The 15,723-nt window shown below is 34.4% G+C and overlaps 1 protein-coding gene across 1 annotated transcript in view; it reads right to left on the bottom strand.

Moving 5' to 3' along the window:
• ATRNL1 (attractin like 1) overlaps window positions 1–15,723 on the bottom strand; it is an 891,320-nt gene that overhangs the window by 798,192 nt on the left and 77,405 nt on the right. Inside the window, 1 exon segment of the mRNA XM_027596871.2 lies at window positions 12,221–12,476. Coding sequence (XP_027452672.2) covers window positions 12,221–12,476 — 256 coding nt within the window.

Genomic DNA, 15,723 nt, shown 5'->3' with positions numbered 1-15,723 from the left:
TGTAAGTTTTCCTTCCATTTTTATTCTCTAAAAGAATTTACAAGCATTGTTAAAGTTAACCTATAACATCATCTAGGCCTGGTGCTTTCTCTATTTTGTTCTACGGAAACTCATCTATATAAACTTTCTATCTCTACAGGGTTCAATTTTAGAAAACTGTTATTTTCTAAGAAATTAACCATTTCTTCTAAATTTTCAAATTTATTTGCACAGATGTACAAAGTAGTCTTTTTTAAAAAATTTCCTCTTTCCCAATATTATTCTCCCTTATCATTTATTTTGTGTATTTGTGGTTCCTCCCTTATTTCTTGATTAAATGAGCTAGCTAGAGGCTTATCTATTTTAATATTTTTAAAAAACAGAAATGTAATCTATTAAGTTGATTGTCTTTCTGTTCTTACATCAATAATTTCAGATGTTATTTTTATTTGCTTCCTGGCACTTCTAGGTGTGTGTGTAGTTTGTTCTATTTCTTGCTTTGTGAGTTGGGAATGTGGTTCATCTATTTTCATTCGTATTAATATAGTTATTTAATGCTATATTCTTCTGATAAAGTGCTTTAAGCTTATCTGATAGATTCTTATATGTATTGCTTTTACTGTCATTATTTTTTAGCGATTTTATAACTTAAGCTTGTATCTACCCTAAAGGTTTTATTTAATATCTCCATTTTTGGGGAATCTACTGATGTTTTCTTTATACCCTAATATATAATCTACTCACTTTTTGTGAGTTTTCCAGGCATACTTAAGAAGTCCATAGGTACTTCATCCATAAACAGGTTTGTGTTGATATATATTCTTAACATTGCTTGATTGTGTTGTTTAGATCATCTTCGTGGTGAACTGTGGTTTTTAATACAATAAGGTATTCTTGACTTGTACAATGTTTCAGTGTCCTGAATTCTACTTTCTCTGGCATTCGGATCACAACCCCTGCTACCTCACTAAATCCAATTACTGTGTTCAACAAAAGCTAAAAGCAGGCTACAATGAGGGTGCCCCCAGTCTTCTTCTATGCCTTCTTTAAATGTAATAAAATACTTTGGGCACTGCAATAAGAAAATGGAAAGTGACCATATATTTCATTCTGGTATCACCCTCCTAAGTAACTTGTTTTCTTGTTATTTTAATTTTTTTTAGCATTGGTTGGTAATAACTGATGAGCAATGAATTAATTTCTAGGAAGATGAAATAGCAACATGTTTTAAAACATAATAAAAAAACACTAAGATCCTACAGTGTATCTTAGATTTCTAAAATCATCCAATAGATGCATCTATAATTGCAGACAGAATATTTTATTCTCTATTTTTGAAGTAAAAAAATGTTTTCTTTGTTCTTTGAAAGAATTCTAAGAAAGAATGAGATTTAAGAAATAACAGTCTTCACAGAATGTTAGGCCTGCTCAAAAACTATAACTGGGATCAATTGACCTTTATGGTATAAAGAGTTAAATGGCATCCTTTGACTCCTACCAATTACCTATGCAAGAATTCAGGCTCTTTTTCTGCTTTTCTTTTTCTCTCACCCTTTTCCCATTTTTAGCTGCATTCTTTCTACTTAGAATGAACACATAATATCTGCATACTAGTTGTCTACTGACATCTCTACCCTTGTTTTAGTCTTAGCTCTAAAACTAAATACATGTCCTCTACCAGTCTTTTACCTAAAGCGTTCCCATTCATCTCTGTTAGATGACACTTATTCTCTAGGAGAGGGGTTGACAAATTACAGTCCACAGGCCAAATCCAGCCCACCAACTGTTTCTGTAAATCAAGTTTTACTGGAACACAGCCATACTCATTCATTTATGTATTCTATACCACTGCATGTGTACAGACTCAAGAGCAGAACTGAGTAATGACAATAACGACTGTGTGGCCTACAAAGCCTAAGTTATTTACTATCTAGACCTCCACAAAAAAGTCTGCACATTTTTACTCTACTAGATTTCTCAGGTAAGGGGACATATACACAGAATTACCTGAGTTTTTCCATGTTCAAACTGTTTTTTCTATAACCTTGACAATTGAAGGACAGTTTGGCAATATAAAAAATATACATATTTTTATCAAGATGTCTCAAAATTGCTGCTGTGTAAATTTAACCAAGTACCCAACCCAAAGGCTCATGAACAGGAGAATGGATAAAGGAATTGTGGTAGAGTCATATAATGAAACACAGTAATGCAAAGGAGTTAAGTATAGTAATACATAACATAGATGAATCCTAGTAATAAAGTGGTGAATGAAATAGAAGAAAGCCTCAGAAAACTGTATAAAATATTATTTCTTTTTTATAAAACTCAAAACCAAGTAAATAAAATATGCAATATAAGCACACATGTATAAAAAGCTACTTTAAAAAACAAATCCATGGGGCGCTTGAGTGGCTCAGTCGTTAAGCGTCTGCCTTCAGCTCAGGTCATGATCCCAGGGTCCTGGGATCGAGCCCAGCATCGGGCTCCCTGCTTATCAGGAAGCCTGCTTCTCCCTCTCACACTCCCCTGCCTGTGTTCCCTCTCTTGCTGTCTCGCTGTCAATTAAACAAATAAAATCTTTAAAAAAAAAATCCATAAGAAATTCTAGATTTTAGAATAGTAGAGAGGCAGAAAACTTTTTTTAAAAATCCAACAATTTTTTAATGAATATGATTATAAAGAGAAAACTTAAAGGCCTACAATAAAGTGGTTACATTTTTTCATAAATATCCTCTTATGAAATATACATTTGGGGGTGCTTTTGCTAGTAAGACATGGTTACTTCTACACTGATGACATAATAACCAAATAAGGTTGAGTTTGAGTAAACATAATAATAAACCAACAAGTGGTTATTTTTAAAAAAATAAATTGAAAGTTGGGGCGCCTGGGTGGCTCAATTGGTTGAGCATCCAACTCTTGGTTTCAGCTCAGATCATGATCTCAGGATCCTGGGACTGAGCCCCTCGTCGGGCTCTGCACTCAGTACAGAGTCTGCTTGTCCCTCTCCCTCTGCTCCTCCCCTCCCCCGCTAGCACACTCATGTGCTCTCTCTCTCCCAAATAATCTTTAAAAAAAATAAAATAAATAGAAGGCAATATGTAGGCACATAAGAGGGCTGCTTATTGAAAAAACTAGAATAGCTAATTCTCTTAAAAATGTTAAATAAATATAACAACCTTTAACATTAAGAGAAAATAAAATGCTACAAAGGACCACATAGTATTAAAATTTTAAATCATGAATAACAGTAAGAGAAATGGACCAAAGGACCTAGCCCCATGCTATTCCAAAAGGTTTATATTTCTGCTGACATTTTTCTCTACTAATAAATGATGAAGTCCTCTTATAAAACACTTCTTTCTCCCACCCTCCAGGATCCTAATACCTAATACATATAAAGAATCATTTAGAGAAACAGTTATATTTGAATCTCTAAAGAACGAAGAGTAGCTGCAATTGGGTCTTGAGAGGAAACAGATGATATACTAAAAATGTGTAATTATAAGGAGTCTAATAAAAAGACTATTTATAAAACTATCGCCAAGGCAATATCCTGGAACTAACAAAGCAGGAAGTCTTTACTATCCTTTAGCCTGAATAAAACAAGAGGAGGGAATGGTTTCCAGAACTCTTAGAGAGTAGCTGTATGGATAAAGACACCTGGCAGTCCAGCCTTCCGTAGGGCAACCCACCTAACCCAAGATGACCCAGCACGGAGGGAGTGAGGAAAATAAAACACCTCAGCCTCACTCCTTTCCACCCTCTGATCTACTGTGGGTGCCCCCAATGAAAGCTAGAGGGCACAGAAACAAGGCAGAAATGGTGAAGGGTGGATCTGGAGAGACACATGGAGAATATCAAGGGCAATACTTTTTGAGTCACCACTAGAAAGAGAATAATAGGTACAGTGTACAATTTTTAAAACTTGGCTAATGTACTTTAATAAACAACACTAAGGAAACACAGATTCAACTTTTAAAGAATAAGTGCTCAAAATCCTATGCATTCATCCAGGTATTTATCAAGCATTTAATACACAGCACTTTACTAGAAAGTACACATTCAGAGAGCATACTGCAGGATTCCCGCTCCAAAATTTACTTCTTAGAAGAATATAAATACAAGAAGAATACCTATATAAAGCAGTATATGTGTCATATTCATTTATAAGCAAAGAGATAAAGGAATTTGGAAGAAAATTAAACCACTTCCAAAAAATGAAAAATGCAGCAAATATAGCTCTGGATTAACAAGAGTCTTTTCACCATTATACAATTATGAAGGCCAGCTTGACTTTGTTAATTAAACAAAAGGTTAGGGGCCTTTACTGCAAGCTGATCTCTTCATTATGCATTTTCCTAATTGTTCCAATAATTCTGCACATGAAGCTCGTTGATTACTGTCACTCCTAAGCACCTGACAGCCATACAGCACTTGTAGAAGTTGTACTCTAGGGCGCCCTCATGGAAAATTCCCTGCCAGACCTACCTGTGTGTGTCCCACATAAGTTATTTTCTCAAGTATTGTTGGTTTTTTTTAAAGATTTTTATTTATTTTTTGACAGAGAAAGACACAGCAAGAGAGGGAACACAAGCAGGGGGAGTGGGAGAGGGAGAAGCAGGCTTCCCACTGAGCAGAGAGCCCGACGTGGGGCTCGATCCCAGGACCCTGGGATCATGACCTGAGCCGAAGACAGACGCCAAACAACTGAGCCACCCAGGTGCACCTCAGGTATTCTGTTCTTATACATCTATACACATTTTCCTATAAATCACGCCACAATGAATGAAACATATCTTCAGCTAAAGAATGGATTGATTTTGGAGACATAGCCCACACCATTCAGCAACTCACAAGAAGTTTAAAAGTTAAAGGACGAAATTTCAAAGATGAAACATTAATTTGAAGGCTGGCCCATTAAGTTCCATCACTCCCGTGGTTGTTGGCTTTATCAGTCGATCATTTCGCGGCCACCTTCTCATGCTGGCATTACTTCTCAACTCCTCGGATAGCATTACCTGCGTTTTCCCAAATAAAATTCTTTCACCTGAATCCTTGTTTAATAGTCTGCTTCTGGGAAAACCCAAGTTTAGAAAGACCCTGTATTTCCTGACAACTGCAACTACCTTCTTTGCTCCTGTTACAAGCAAACTTTCTTGAAAGAATTGATCTTGCCTACTGTTTCAAATTCCGCTCTCCCTCCCTTCTAAATCCAACCCAGTCAGGCTTTTACCACCCTTCCCCGCTACGCAAAAAGTGTTCTTGCCAAGATCACCAATCGCCTGCACAGGACTAAATTCAATGGCCAATCCTTAGAAATTATTTTCCTTGAGGTGGCTCAGTCCGTTAAGCATCTTGACTTCAGCTCAGGTCATGATATCAGGGTCGTGAGATTGAGCCCCGAAACAGGCTCACCCTTGGTGTGAGGCCTGCTTAAGATTCTCTCACCCCCTCCCCCTCTGCCCATCACCCCCCCACTCACATGCATGTGTATTTGTGCACGTGTGCTCTCGCTCTCTCTAAAAAAATTTTTTTTAAAAAATCATTTTCCTTGAGCCATCAGCGGAGCAGCATTTCACCCAATTGATTACTTTTCTATTTAATAATCTTTCTTCACTTGGCTTCTAGTTCACAATACTACTCTTCCTTGCTCATCTTCTTCTCCTTCTTATGGAATACCATGGGGCCCAACACTTTTCTTCTTATCTACACCCATTTCCTTAGTGATCTGATCCAGTCTCATGGCTTTAAGTGCCTTCCACATTCTAAGAGTTCCCAAATTTACATCTCCAGCCCAGATATCTCTCCAGTCTACTTTAATGTCTAATGGATATCTCACATATAACATACCCAAACTAAACTCCTGACCTTCAAACCACCTTCGCCTCAAACCTGTTTCAGAATCTTCTACGTTCAGTATGGCAACTTCATCTTTCCAACTGCTCAGACCAAAAACCTTGAAATCATCCTTGACTCCTCTCTTATCCCAGATTCTACATCCATCCTTGACTCCTCTCTTTTATCTCAGATTCTACATCCAAACCCTCAGCAAATACTATTGGTTCTACTTTAAAAACAATCTAGAGGGGAGGGGGGTGGGAAAATGGGTTAGCCTGGTGATGGGTATTAAAGAGGGCACGTATTGAATGGAGCACTGGGTTTTATATGCAAACAATGAATCACGGAATACTACATCAAAAACTAATGATGTAGTGTATGGTGATTAACATAACATAATAAAATTAAATTTAAAAAATACATATAGATGTTGATGAGAAATTGACTAAATCTTATCATCTCCAATTATTACCACCCTCGCTGTCCAGATTACTATAACAACTCCCTAACTAGCCTCCGTGCTTCTGTTCTTTCAAGAGTTTATTTTCAACACAGACAAAATGATGCATTTAAAAATTATGTCATTGCTTTGCTCAAAATTTTGCACTCTCTCCATTTAACTCAGTAAAAAAAAAAATAAATAAAAGCAATGTAAAAACCCAATAATCTTACTTCCTTATTACTTCTCTAGTCTCATCTATTCATTTTTACTTCCATCCTCTCTTCTCCAGACTCCTTACTCTTCCTTGAACATGTTCGGCACGTTCTTGCCTTGCCACAGTTGCTCCCACTTTCAGGGAACTCTCTTCCCCCAGAAATCCACATAGCAAATTCCTTCATGTCCTTCAACTCTTTGCTCAAAATTCATCTTTTCAGTGAGATCTACCCTCTCCTTCCTATTTTGTAACCACCTCCCACCCTCAGCACGTCAATCCCCTTACCTTGCTCTATTTTTATAAAACTTACTATCTTCTAACACATCATATAGCATGAATACATATTATATTAATTTTTTTTGTCTGTATCACCCTGCTCAAAATAAGTTCTGCAAAGGTAAAGGAAAATACCTGATTCATCATTTGCTGATACACATTACCGCATATGTCTGAAACCAAGTAGAACCAAAATGTGCTCATATAAGCTACAAAGTCAACCCAGTGTTTGGAGGTACTTTTTAGCTCAACAAAACTCTAAAACTCATCAAATAGCAATGACAATATCTACAATCTCAGCAGTTAAAAAATATTCTCTAGTATCTTAGATTTTTTTAATGCTAATCTATAATTCTCCAATTAAGATAATTAAAGATAAGTTACTTAAATGGTCATTTTGTTCTTAATTATATTACAAAAATCTCAAAAAAGAGTCATTGTACTAAATGCAGAACCAGAAATACCTTATAATGATTTGCAATATTATTAAAAGTTGAATAAGGGTCATTTTGAAGTATGTTAATTGGGAGTTTTTTCTGTTTTTAAAATTTCTACATATTGATGAGATCAATATCCTTAGCATATATTTCTGAGTAGATAAATTTGCTAGATAAATTTTTATCTAGCAAAATACCCTGTTTTCATTAATTACTCTGCTTAATGTCAGCTTTCTTTTCAGTTACCCTCACCACAATGCTGGTTAAAGTGATAGTCCCTTCTTTAATACAAAAACTTTTTTTTTTCTCCCTTAGTTGTCTAGAAGCTTTAAACATGTAAGGATGGTAAAAGTAAAATCAACCTACATTTGGGTACCTGATACCATTAAAATCAGTGAGGAAAAAAAGAGGCAAAACTGACATCACAGTGTAGTAATTCCCACCAAGAATAGGACTAAATAAATAAATAAATAAATACTCTATGGAAATAAGTATTCACTTATAACTAAGATGATAAATAATCCCATTACTTATGTTCAAAGAAGCCCTACTTAATATAATATCATCCCTAAGGAAGCACTTTTCTATGATATATAGAACTTAATTATTCTAACATCTTTATGTTTACCCATTGTTTTTGTATTCTTTTATTTATAATTACTTTTCAAGGTGAAAAGTACTTTGATTATTTTTTGATACCACATACTTTCAATAAGCAGTGAATTCAAAATGCACAGAAGTAAATAACGTTAATTTTATTATTATTTGATATAATTTTACAGAAAAGTTGATGAATTCTACTTTGTACTTAATTCACAGAATTCGAAAACTGTTCAAAATTCATCTAGTATTCTTATAAAATTCATAAACTATGTATTCATCCCATATCTATCTTATACCACATTCATAAGTGGGCCTAACAAGTAGTACAATTAATAAGAAAAAAGTAAAATCAAAAATACCCTGTGGATAAATTTATTTATAAATTGTATTTTTGGGGGTACCTGGGTGGCTCAGCCGTTAAGCGTCTGCGTTCAGCTCAGGTCATGATCCCACAGTCCTGGGATCAAGCCCCGCACTGGGCTCTCTGCTCAGTGCAGAGCCTGCTTCTCCCTCTCCCACTCCCCCTGCTTGTGTTCCCTCTCTCGCTGTGTCTATGTCAAATAAATAAATAAAATCTTTTTTAAAAAGTCTTTAATAAATAAATAAACTGCATTTTTGTTATAAAATAAACCAAAAGAACTCTAAGAAACAGTTAAAATTTTACCAAAACTACAATTTAAATTATATAATCAAATTATTCGAAATGAAAACAAAAACCTACCAGCCAATGAATTTATCAGTTAACAATCTACATCAACATTTACCTTCACAGATTAGAATAAATCTGATGAGCCTTCCTAGCTATCCCTGGAAAGAATCATCAACACCATGTCTCATAACTGAATGGAACTACTGTTCAGTAAAGGGAAATATGAAAAGAGTAATGTATTTTGTGAACTGTTAAACTCTATTCAGTTGGGAGGCAGAGCAGGGAAGACATGTACCAACCAGGTAACCTAGGAATTCGGTTTTAATGGCCAATACTGAAGCTGAGCCCATTAAGTACTGAATCAGAGAGCTTCTACATAAAGTGAGGGTTATACCCTCAATGAAAAATGTTTTTGTTTTTGCTTTGTTTTGTTTCAATCTGCTCTGCAGAGGCAGACAGAAAATGTCGATTTCAGCCTTGGCCCTATGTGAAAGGAAAAAAGTGCTTCCTTTGGAAACTTTTGGTCAAAGACTAGACATCATGTCACTGTAGGCATGAATTCACCCTACATATAAGGTCCCAAAAAACCACATACCAAAATTTTAATTTAATTTAGACCAAGGTTGCTAGGCCCCCAGAAGCACACATTCTCTCTAGAGCAGGCAATCTAAGACCCGAGGGAGCCCAATCTGGAACAAAGCCATGTTCATTGTGTATGCATTACCTGTGGCTGCTTTCATGCTACACCAGCAGAGTTGACTAGTTATGATAAAGACCACATGGCCCACAAAGCTTAAAATATTTACTATCTGGCCCTTTACAGAAAAGACTGTGATGCTTAGTATAAAATATTGATAATACAGTCAAATGTACTTAAAACAAGATGAATTAAAGCAGGGGAAACAGTAGCCTGTAAATTGGAGGTTGATCAGAGTAAAAGTACTGGTCAACTTTAGACTTCATTTTTTGAAATTTCAAAGTCAAAACCTCTGATTCAATTAAAAGCTTGGTGATAGTTTAATTCTGCATCTTCCCATTTTCTTCAGAGAAGACATATAAAACAGTAAGGAAAATATTAAGGTAATGTAAAGGAAAAAGAAAATTAAATATTCAGAGAAACTAGAAATTTAAAAAAAAAACTACAAACTCCAAATAAGGTGTGAATATGCAAAAAGCAAGCGAAACCAAGAGAGTCACATAGAAGAAGCCACAAGAATGCAGAAAAGAAGATGACAAACAGGAGTGTGGAAGAAGCCTAACAGTAGCAGATCTCAAAAACTACCATGCTCCTTTGCACAAAAAAAATGGCCTTCTCTCCCTAAACATAAGGAAAGCCATAATTAAAAACAAGAAGACAACAGAGTGACACAAAGTGTACAAAAACCAGATGGAATCATGAAGCAAAATCCAATTCTTTCTTGTACACAAGAGATACATTTAAAACAAAGTGATTCTGAAAGGTTAACAATGAAGGGAAGGGCAAAAGTATACCAGGAAAATACTAAACCCCTTCCCACAAAAAGCAAGAGCCAAAATATTAAATATCAGACAAGGTAGAAATCAAGTCAAAAACATTAAGCAAGCAAAGCAATTTGTAATATTAAAAGATACAACTTGCAGTAAAGATATAACAGTTATGAATATCCATAATAGCAACTTTCATAAAGTATAAATTCCAGAATATACAAGAATAGGCAAAAATAAACTAAAATTTTTAGACTTTAATTCAATTTTCAAAGTATGACAGATAAAGTACAAAAAAAAAAAAAGGAAAGAATAAACCGACCAACAAAGTAGATTTGCTAGACGTGTGTGTATATATCTCTCTCTCTCTCTCAAATGCCTTACCTTGATATAACAAGACTTATCTCCTTTCCAAGTGTCTATAAAATATGAAAATTGGCCCATAAAGAAAATCTCAGTAAATTACAAAAAGTAGAAATAATACCTACAACATTCCCTGAACAACATAATAAAACCAAAAATTAATAACAAAATCAAAAAACAAACAACCTTTCTACACAGAACATTTCTAACTGTTGCTTAAACAACTCTTGGGCCCATCTAAAAAAATGCAATGACAGCCACATTTGCTTCAATGCCACCATGAGTCTGTCAGACCAATAATGTGTGTACATAGCAGTTTATTCAATACAGCACTGCTAATTAACCATTACACTCCAAAATGTTCCCATCAGCAGGAGTTCTCTTTAGATTTGTTCTGTTTCCCTAGTAAAATAAGAAGTAAGGTCATCAGCTGAGAGTAATCATGGAGAAGGAAGTGCTGGAAGTTTGAAGAGAGGAAAAGGTATGAAATGGTCAACTCGGGAGAGTTGGAGGAAGACTGGTGATGATGAGCTTCAAGCTGGGTAAGGTTAGAAGTACAGATAAGAGAGTGATAGTGAAAAACTGATAGGAGGCCCAATGGACTTACAGCTCTAGTAAGGTTGGAGAATTGTCAGAGTTGGAGTCCTAGAAGGAGTAAGCTGGAAAGATCAGTGGCACTCAAAGAGTAAGATATCTAAAATGGAAATTATGGGATTCATTGAGGTACACAGTCAAGAGTATGACAGTGGGAGAGAGTGATTCAAACAGGATGGAAAGCAAGATCCCTGAAGAGAGATTAAAAAAAAAAAAAATGAGAGTCCAAGTATTAGAAGAACTAGTCAAGTGGATAGTGAAATCAGAAAAATATTTGGCTAATCTATAGTTTTGTAATGTACTATAATGTAATGTGATCTGAGGAGCAACAGAAGAGTGAAGATGTAATAGATGACACAGTCTGATGATGTAAGAGTCAAAGGTGAATGCTTTAAAGGAGGAAGGAATGGAAATACTGTAAAATGGCAATAAGAAGTAAGAAGGATACATATTCCACTTTCCACTCAGCTGCAGTGGGGATTTTGGAAAGAAAACAGATCACTTAAAAGGACTGCAGGGGGAAGAGAGGAGTATTTTTAGAAAGGGAGTCTTCTGAGCACATCAAGGACTCTCTTGTTGCTCTGCAAGTGAGATGCCTCATTAAGACTAGACAAGGACTCTTAAACAGTTGGATACAGCCATCTCTACACAAAGGAGCCAAAAACTTGAATTCATAATACTGGCCAGAGCCAGAAATGGAATATGGTCTTCAATCTAATTAGGGACCATATGGTTTATGTAGACAAATTTTTTAAAAAATCTTGTGTTTGAAAATGTCATAAAGAATTCAAAAAAATAATAATAAAGTACCAGAAAAACAAAGAGTATTTAAGAGTATAGTACAAAAAGTCAAATGTAGATTGTCTCAGTCACCTTCACCTACCAGATAATAACCTCTTATAAAAGCCAACAGACTATCTTCAGGAAACTTACTTTAAAAGAATAATACATATATAGAGATCTTACAGTAAGATTAGAAACAGAACCCTGAAAAATAAAAATCCTGAAATCATGGAATGCATAGTAAAGAGACTAGGTTAGTTTTAGTTCTTGGTTCATAAGTAAAATCCAAAGAAATAGCACCATCTGTTGGTATTTCTCATATTTATAAATATTCTCAATTCTTGAAAAATGTGTAACTGGTATGTAACATTTCCCCACTGTTAGCTAAGAAGATAAATATTAAAGGACAAAACCTAACACAAAATCAAAAGGTTTATATTAAAAAGTATTAATTCTTAGCTCATAATTCTGATTCAAATAACTCACCATTTGACTAAATTCATATGAAGACTTTATTAAAGATATTTTCAACTAATAAAAGAGTATATAGTTACATTTTCAAAGTAACTCACAGATATGATATTCTTGTATGCTGCTTGTATAACCATATATTGCAGAATATCCAAATATTATGATCATGACAACATCTCTACTATCCAGCTCCATAATGTGTGCTGAATGTCCCTCCACAGCATACTGCTGACCATGTCCAAGAACAGTAGGAGTTTTGGTACTCCATGACTGACTATGTATGTTAAAAACCCATAATTCGTCTGTGACATTGCCATCATTTGTTTCAATTCTGCCTCCATACATAAAGATGTTTTCCTGTAAATTAAAAAACATATATTAATAAGCAAAATAGTTGTATCTTAGCAATATAATTAAAAATAAAGGCTCAGTTTAAACATTAAACTTTAGTAATCACTCACAACATGCATAAGGCATAGTTTTTATTTATAGAAAGTCATATGGGAATGGGAATTAATGCTTTTACTTACAAGAAGGGGAAAAATTCATGCTTTCAAAAAGTTGCATTAAGATACTTTATTTAAAACAGCTATATTAATATAGTTAAATTGACTATGTTTTTAATTATCTTAGTTGTTGAGTCCCTACTTCTTACACTTAAATTTTACCATCTATGTGCACTGCTTTGTGCTATTCTCATTCACTGTTTCCTTCAAGCACTGTCCACCAAAAAGGTAGACCACATTGGTACACTACATGGAGTGTATTTTTATTATTACCACTTTTCATGACTATAGGCAGATACTTTATAGCACTTATAAATTATACAAATAATTTCATTACATATGATTGAAATAATAATACATAAATGACATACATCATTACTACCCTAAGAATAGAAAGGAATTCCATCAACCTAATAAAGAGCACCTAAGAAAAACACACACCTAATATTACACTTAATGGTGAAAGTCTGATGCTTTCCCACTAGGAACAAGACAAAGATGCCCACTTTTACCACTTATATTCAACATTGTATTGGAGGTTTTAGCCAAAGCAAAAAAGCAAAAACTGAATAAAGGCATCCAGACTGGAAAAGAAGTAATATATTTCTATCCATAGATTATATGAAGCTGTACATAGACAATCCTAAGAAATAAAAAAAATAGAGCAGATAAATGAATTCAGTAACATTGCAGAATACAAAATCAACGTACAAAAAATCTATTATATTTCTATACACTTAAAATGAACAATCCAAAAATGAAACTAAGTAAAAAATTTCATTCACAAAAGCATCAAAAAGGAAATAATACTTAGAAATAAATTTAACAAAAGAAATGACAAACTTTAACTCTGAAAGCCACAAAGTATTGTTGAAAGAAATTTTAAAAGATCTAAATGAATAGAAAGACATCCCATGTTCATGGGTCAAAGGACTTAATATAGTTAAGATGGCAACAGTCTCCAAATTGATCTACAGATTCAGTGCAATCTCTTGGAGGATTTCTTTGTAGAAACTGACAAGTTGGTTCCAAGATTTACATGGAATTGCAAGGGACCCAGAATAACCAAACAATCTTGAAAAAGAATATAATTGGAAGACTCACACTATTCGATTTCAAAATTTATTATAAAGGAAAAGTAATCAAGACAGTATGCTACAGGCATAAAGACAGGCATATAAATCAATAGAACTGAGAGTCCAGAAATAAATCCATACATCTAGGGCCAACTGAAGAGTGCCAAGACCACTCGGGGGCGGGGAGGGGGGGGGAGAATAACCTCTTCAACAAATGGTATAAAGAGAACTAGGTAGTCAACATGCAAAAGAATGAATTTGAACCCTTACTCCATACCATGTACAAAACTTAACTCAAAATGGATCAGAGACCTAAATGTAAGGGCCAAACTATAAAATTCTTGAGAGAAACATGAGGTAAACCTTCCTAACACTGGATTTGGCAATGGATTCTTAAATATGACACCAAAACACAAGCAAAAGAAAAAGAACAATAAATTGGATTTCATCAAAATTAAAAAACTTGTGCTTCAAAAGACACTATCAAAAAAGCACACAGAATGGAAAAAAATATGTACAAATCATGTATCTGATAGGGAACTTGTATCTAGAATATATAAATAACTCTTACTTCTCAATAATAAAAAGACAAATAACCCAATTAAAAAATGAGAAGGAGGACTACCTGGGTGGTTCAGTCAGTGAACTGGCTGCCTTCAGTCATGATCCCAAGAGGGATCCAGCCCCCCTCAACCCCCTCAGGCTCTCTGCTCAGCGGAGAGTCTGCTTCTTCCTCTCCATCTGCTCCTCCCCTCCCCACCACTCATGCTGTCTCTCTCAAATAAATAAAATCTTTAAAAAATATAAAATAAAATAAAAATAAATTAAAAAATTAAAAATGGGAAGAGGACTAGAATAGACATTTCTCCAAAGAAATACAAATAGGAATAAGCATATGAAAAGATGACTCACATCATTAGTCAACAGGGAAAAGCAAATCAAAACAAAATGTGATACCACTTCACTAGGGATGGCTATAATCAAAATGGTATCAAATAACCAGTGTTGGCAAGGATGTAGAATAACTGGACCTTCGTATATGTCTGGTAGAAATGGAAAATGACGCAGCCATTCTGGAAAACAGTCTGGCAGTTCCTCAAAATTTAAATATAGAGTTACCATTTGACCCAGCAACTTCAATCCTACTTATATACCCAAGAGAAACATAAGCATATGTCCACACAAAAACTTATACATGAATGTTCACAGCAGCATTACCATAATAGCCAAATGGTGAAAACAACCCAAATGCCCATCAACTGATACATGGATAAAGCAAATGTAATATATCTATAATAGAATATTATTTGCCATAAAAACAAAATATCAATACATGCTACAACATGCTAGTCACAAACCATATAGTAAATAATTTCATTTATATGAAATGCCAGAACAGACAAAGCTATAGAGACAGGAAATAAATTCATGATTGCTAAAAGCTGGGAGGATGAGGAGGTTTGGAGTAATAAAGGGTACAAGTTTCTTTGTGAGGTAACGAAAACATTCTAAAATTGATTATACAATTCTGCGATTTTATGCAAATCTGCAAAAGTTGTTGCACAACTGTGAATAAACTAAAAGCCATTCCAAATGCACACTCTAGATAAGTGAATTGTATGGTATATCAATTACATCTCAAAAGCTGTTACCAAAAAAATACAACAAACCAAACACTAAAACTAAAAACCAAAATTAAAAGAAAGAAAGCATTTACATACACACAAACATATATACATAGAGAGGTTTTTATTTTATCTTTAAAAATGCATCTGGATAGAAAAAAAGAGTTGAAGTTTATTCTTTACATCACTACTGTATTTTCCAAATTTTCTTAAATAAGCAGAGAAAATATGTAAGTTTTTATTTGAAGGGTCTAGTCACAAACCACAAAATACTTGATTCAAAATAAAAACCAGTTAAGTAGCCTATCATTTCAATCATACTAAATTCATGAATTACACAAAAGTAACTGAGTACAATGCAATCCCTATCAAAATCTCAGTGACATTTTTGGAGAAA

Source organism: Zalophus californianus, chromosome 15 (assembly GCF_009762305.2).
Source record: "Zalophus californianus isolate mZalCal1 chromosome 15, mZalCal1.pri.v2, whole genome shotgun sequence".
NCBI classification, from domain to species: Eukaryota; Metazoa; Chordata; class Mammalia; order Carnivora; family Otariidae; genus Zalophus; species Zalophus californianus.
The sequence above is the reverse complement of the archived record's forward strand: the minus strand, read 5'-3'. Positions and strand labels throughout refer to the sequence as shown.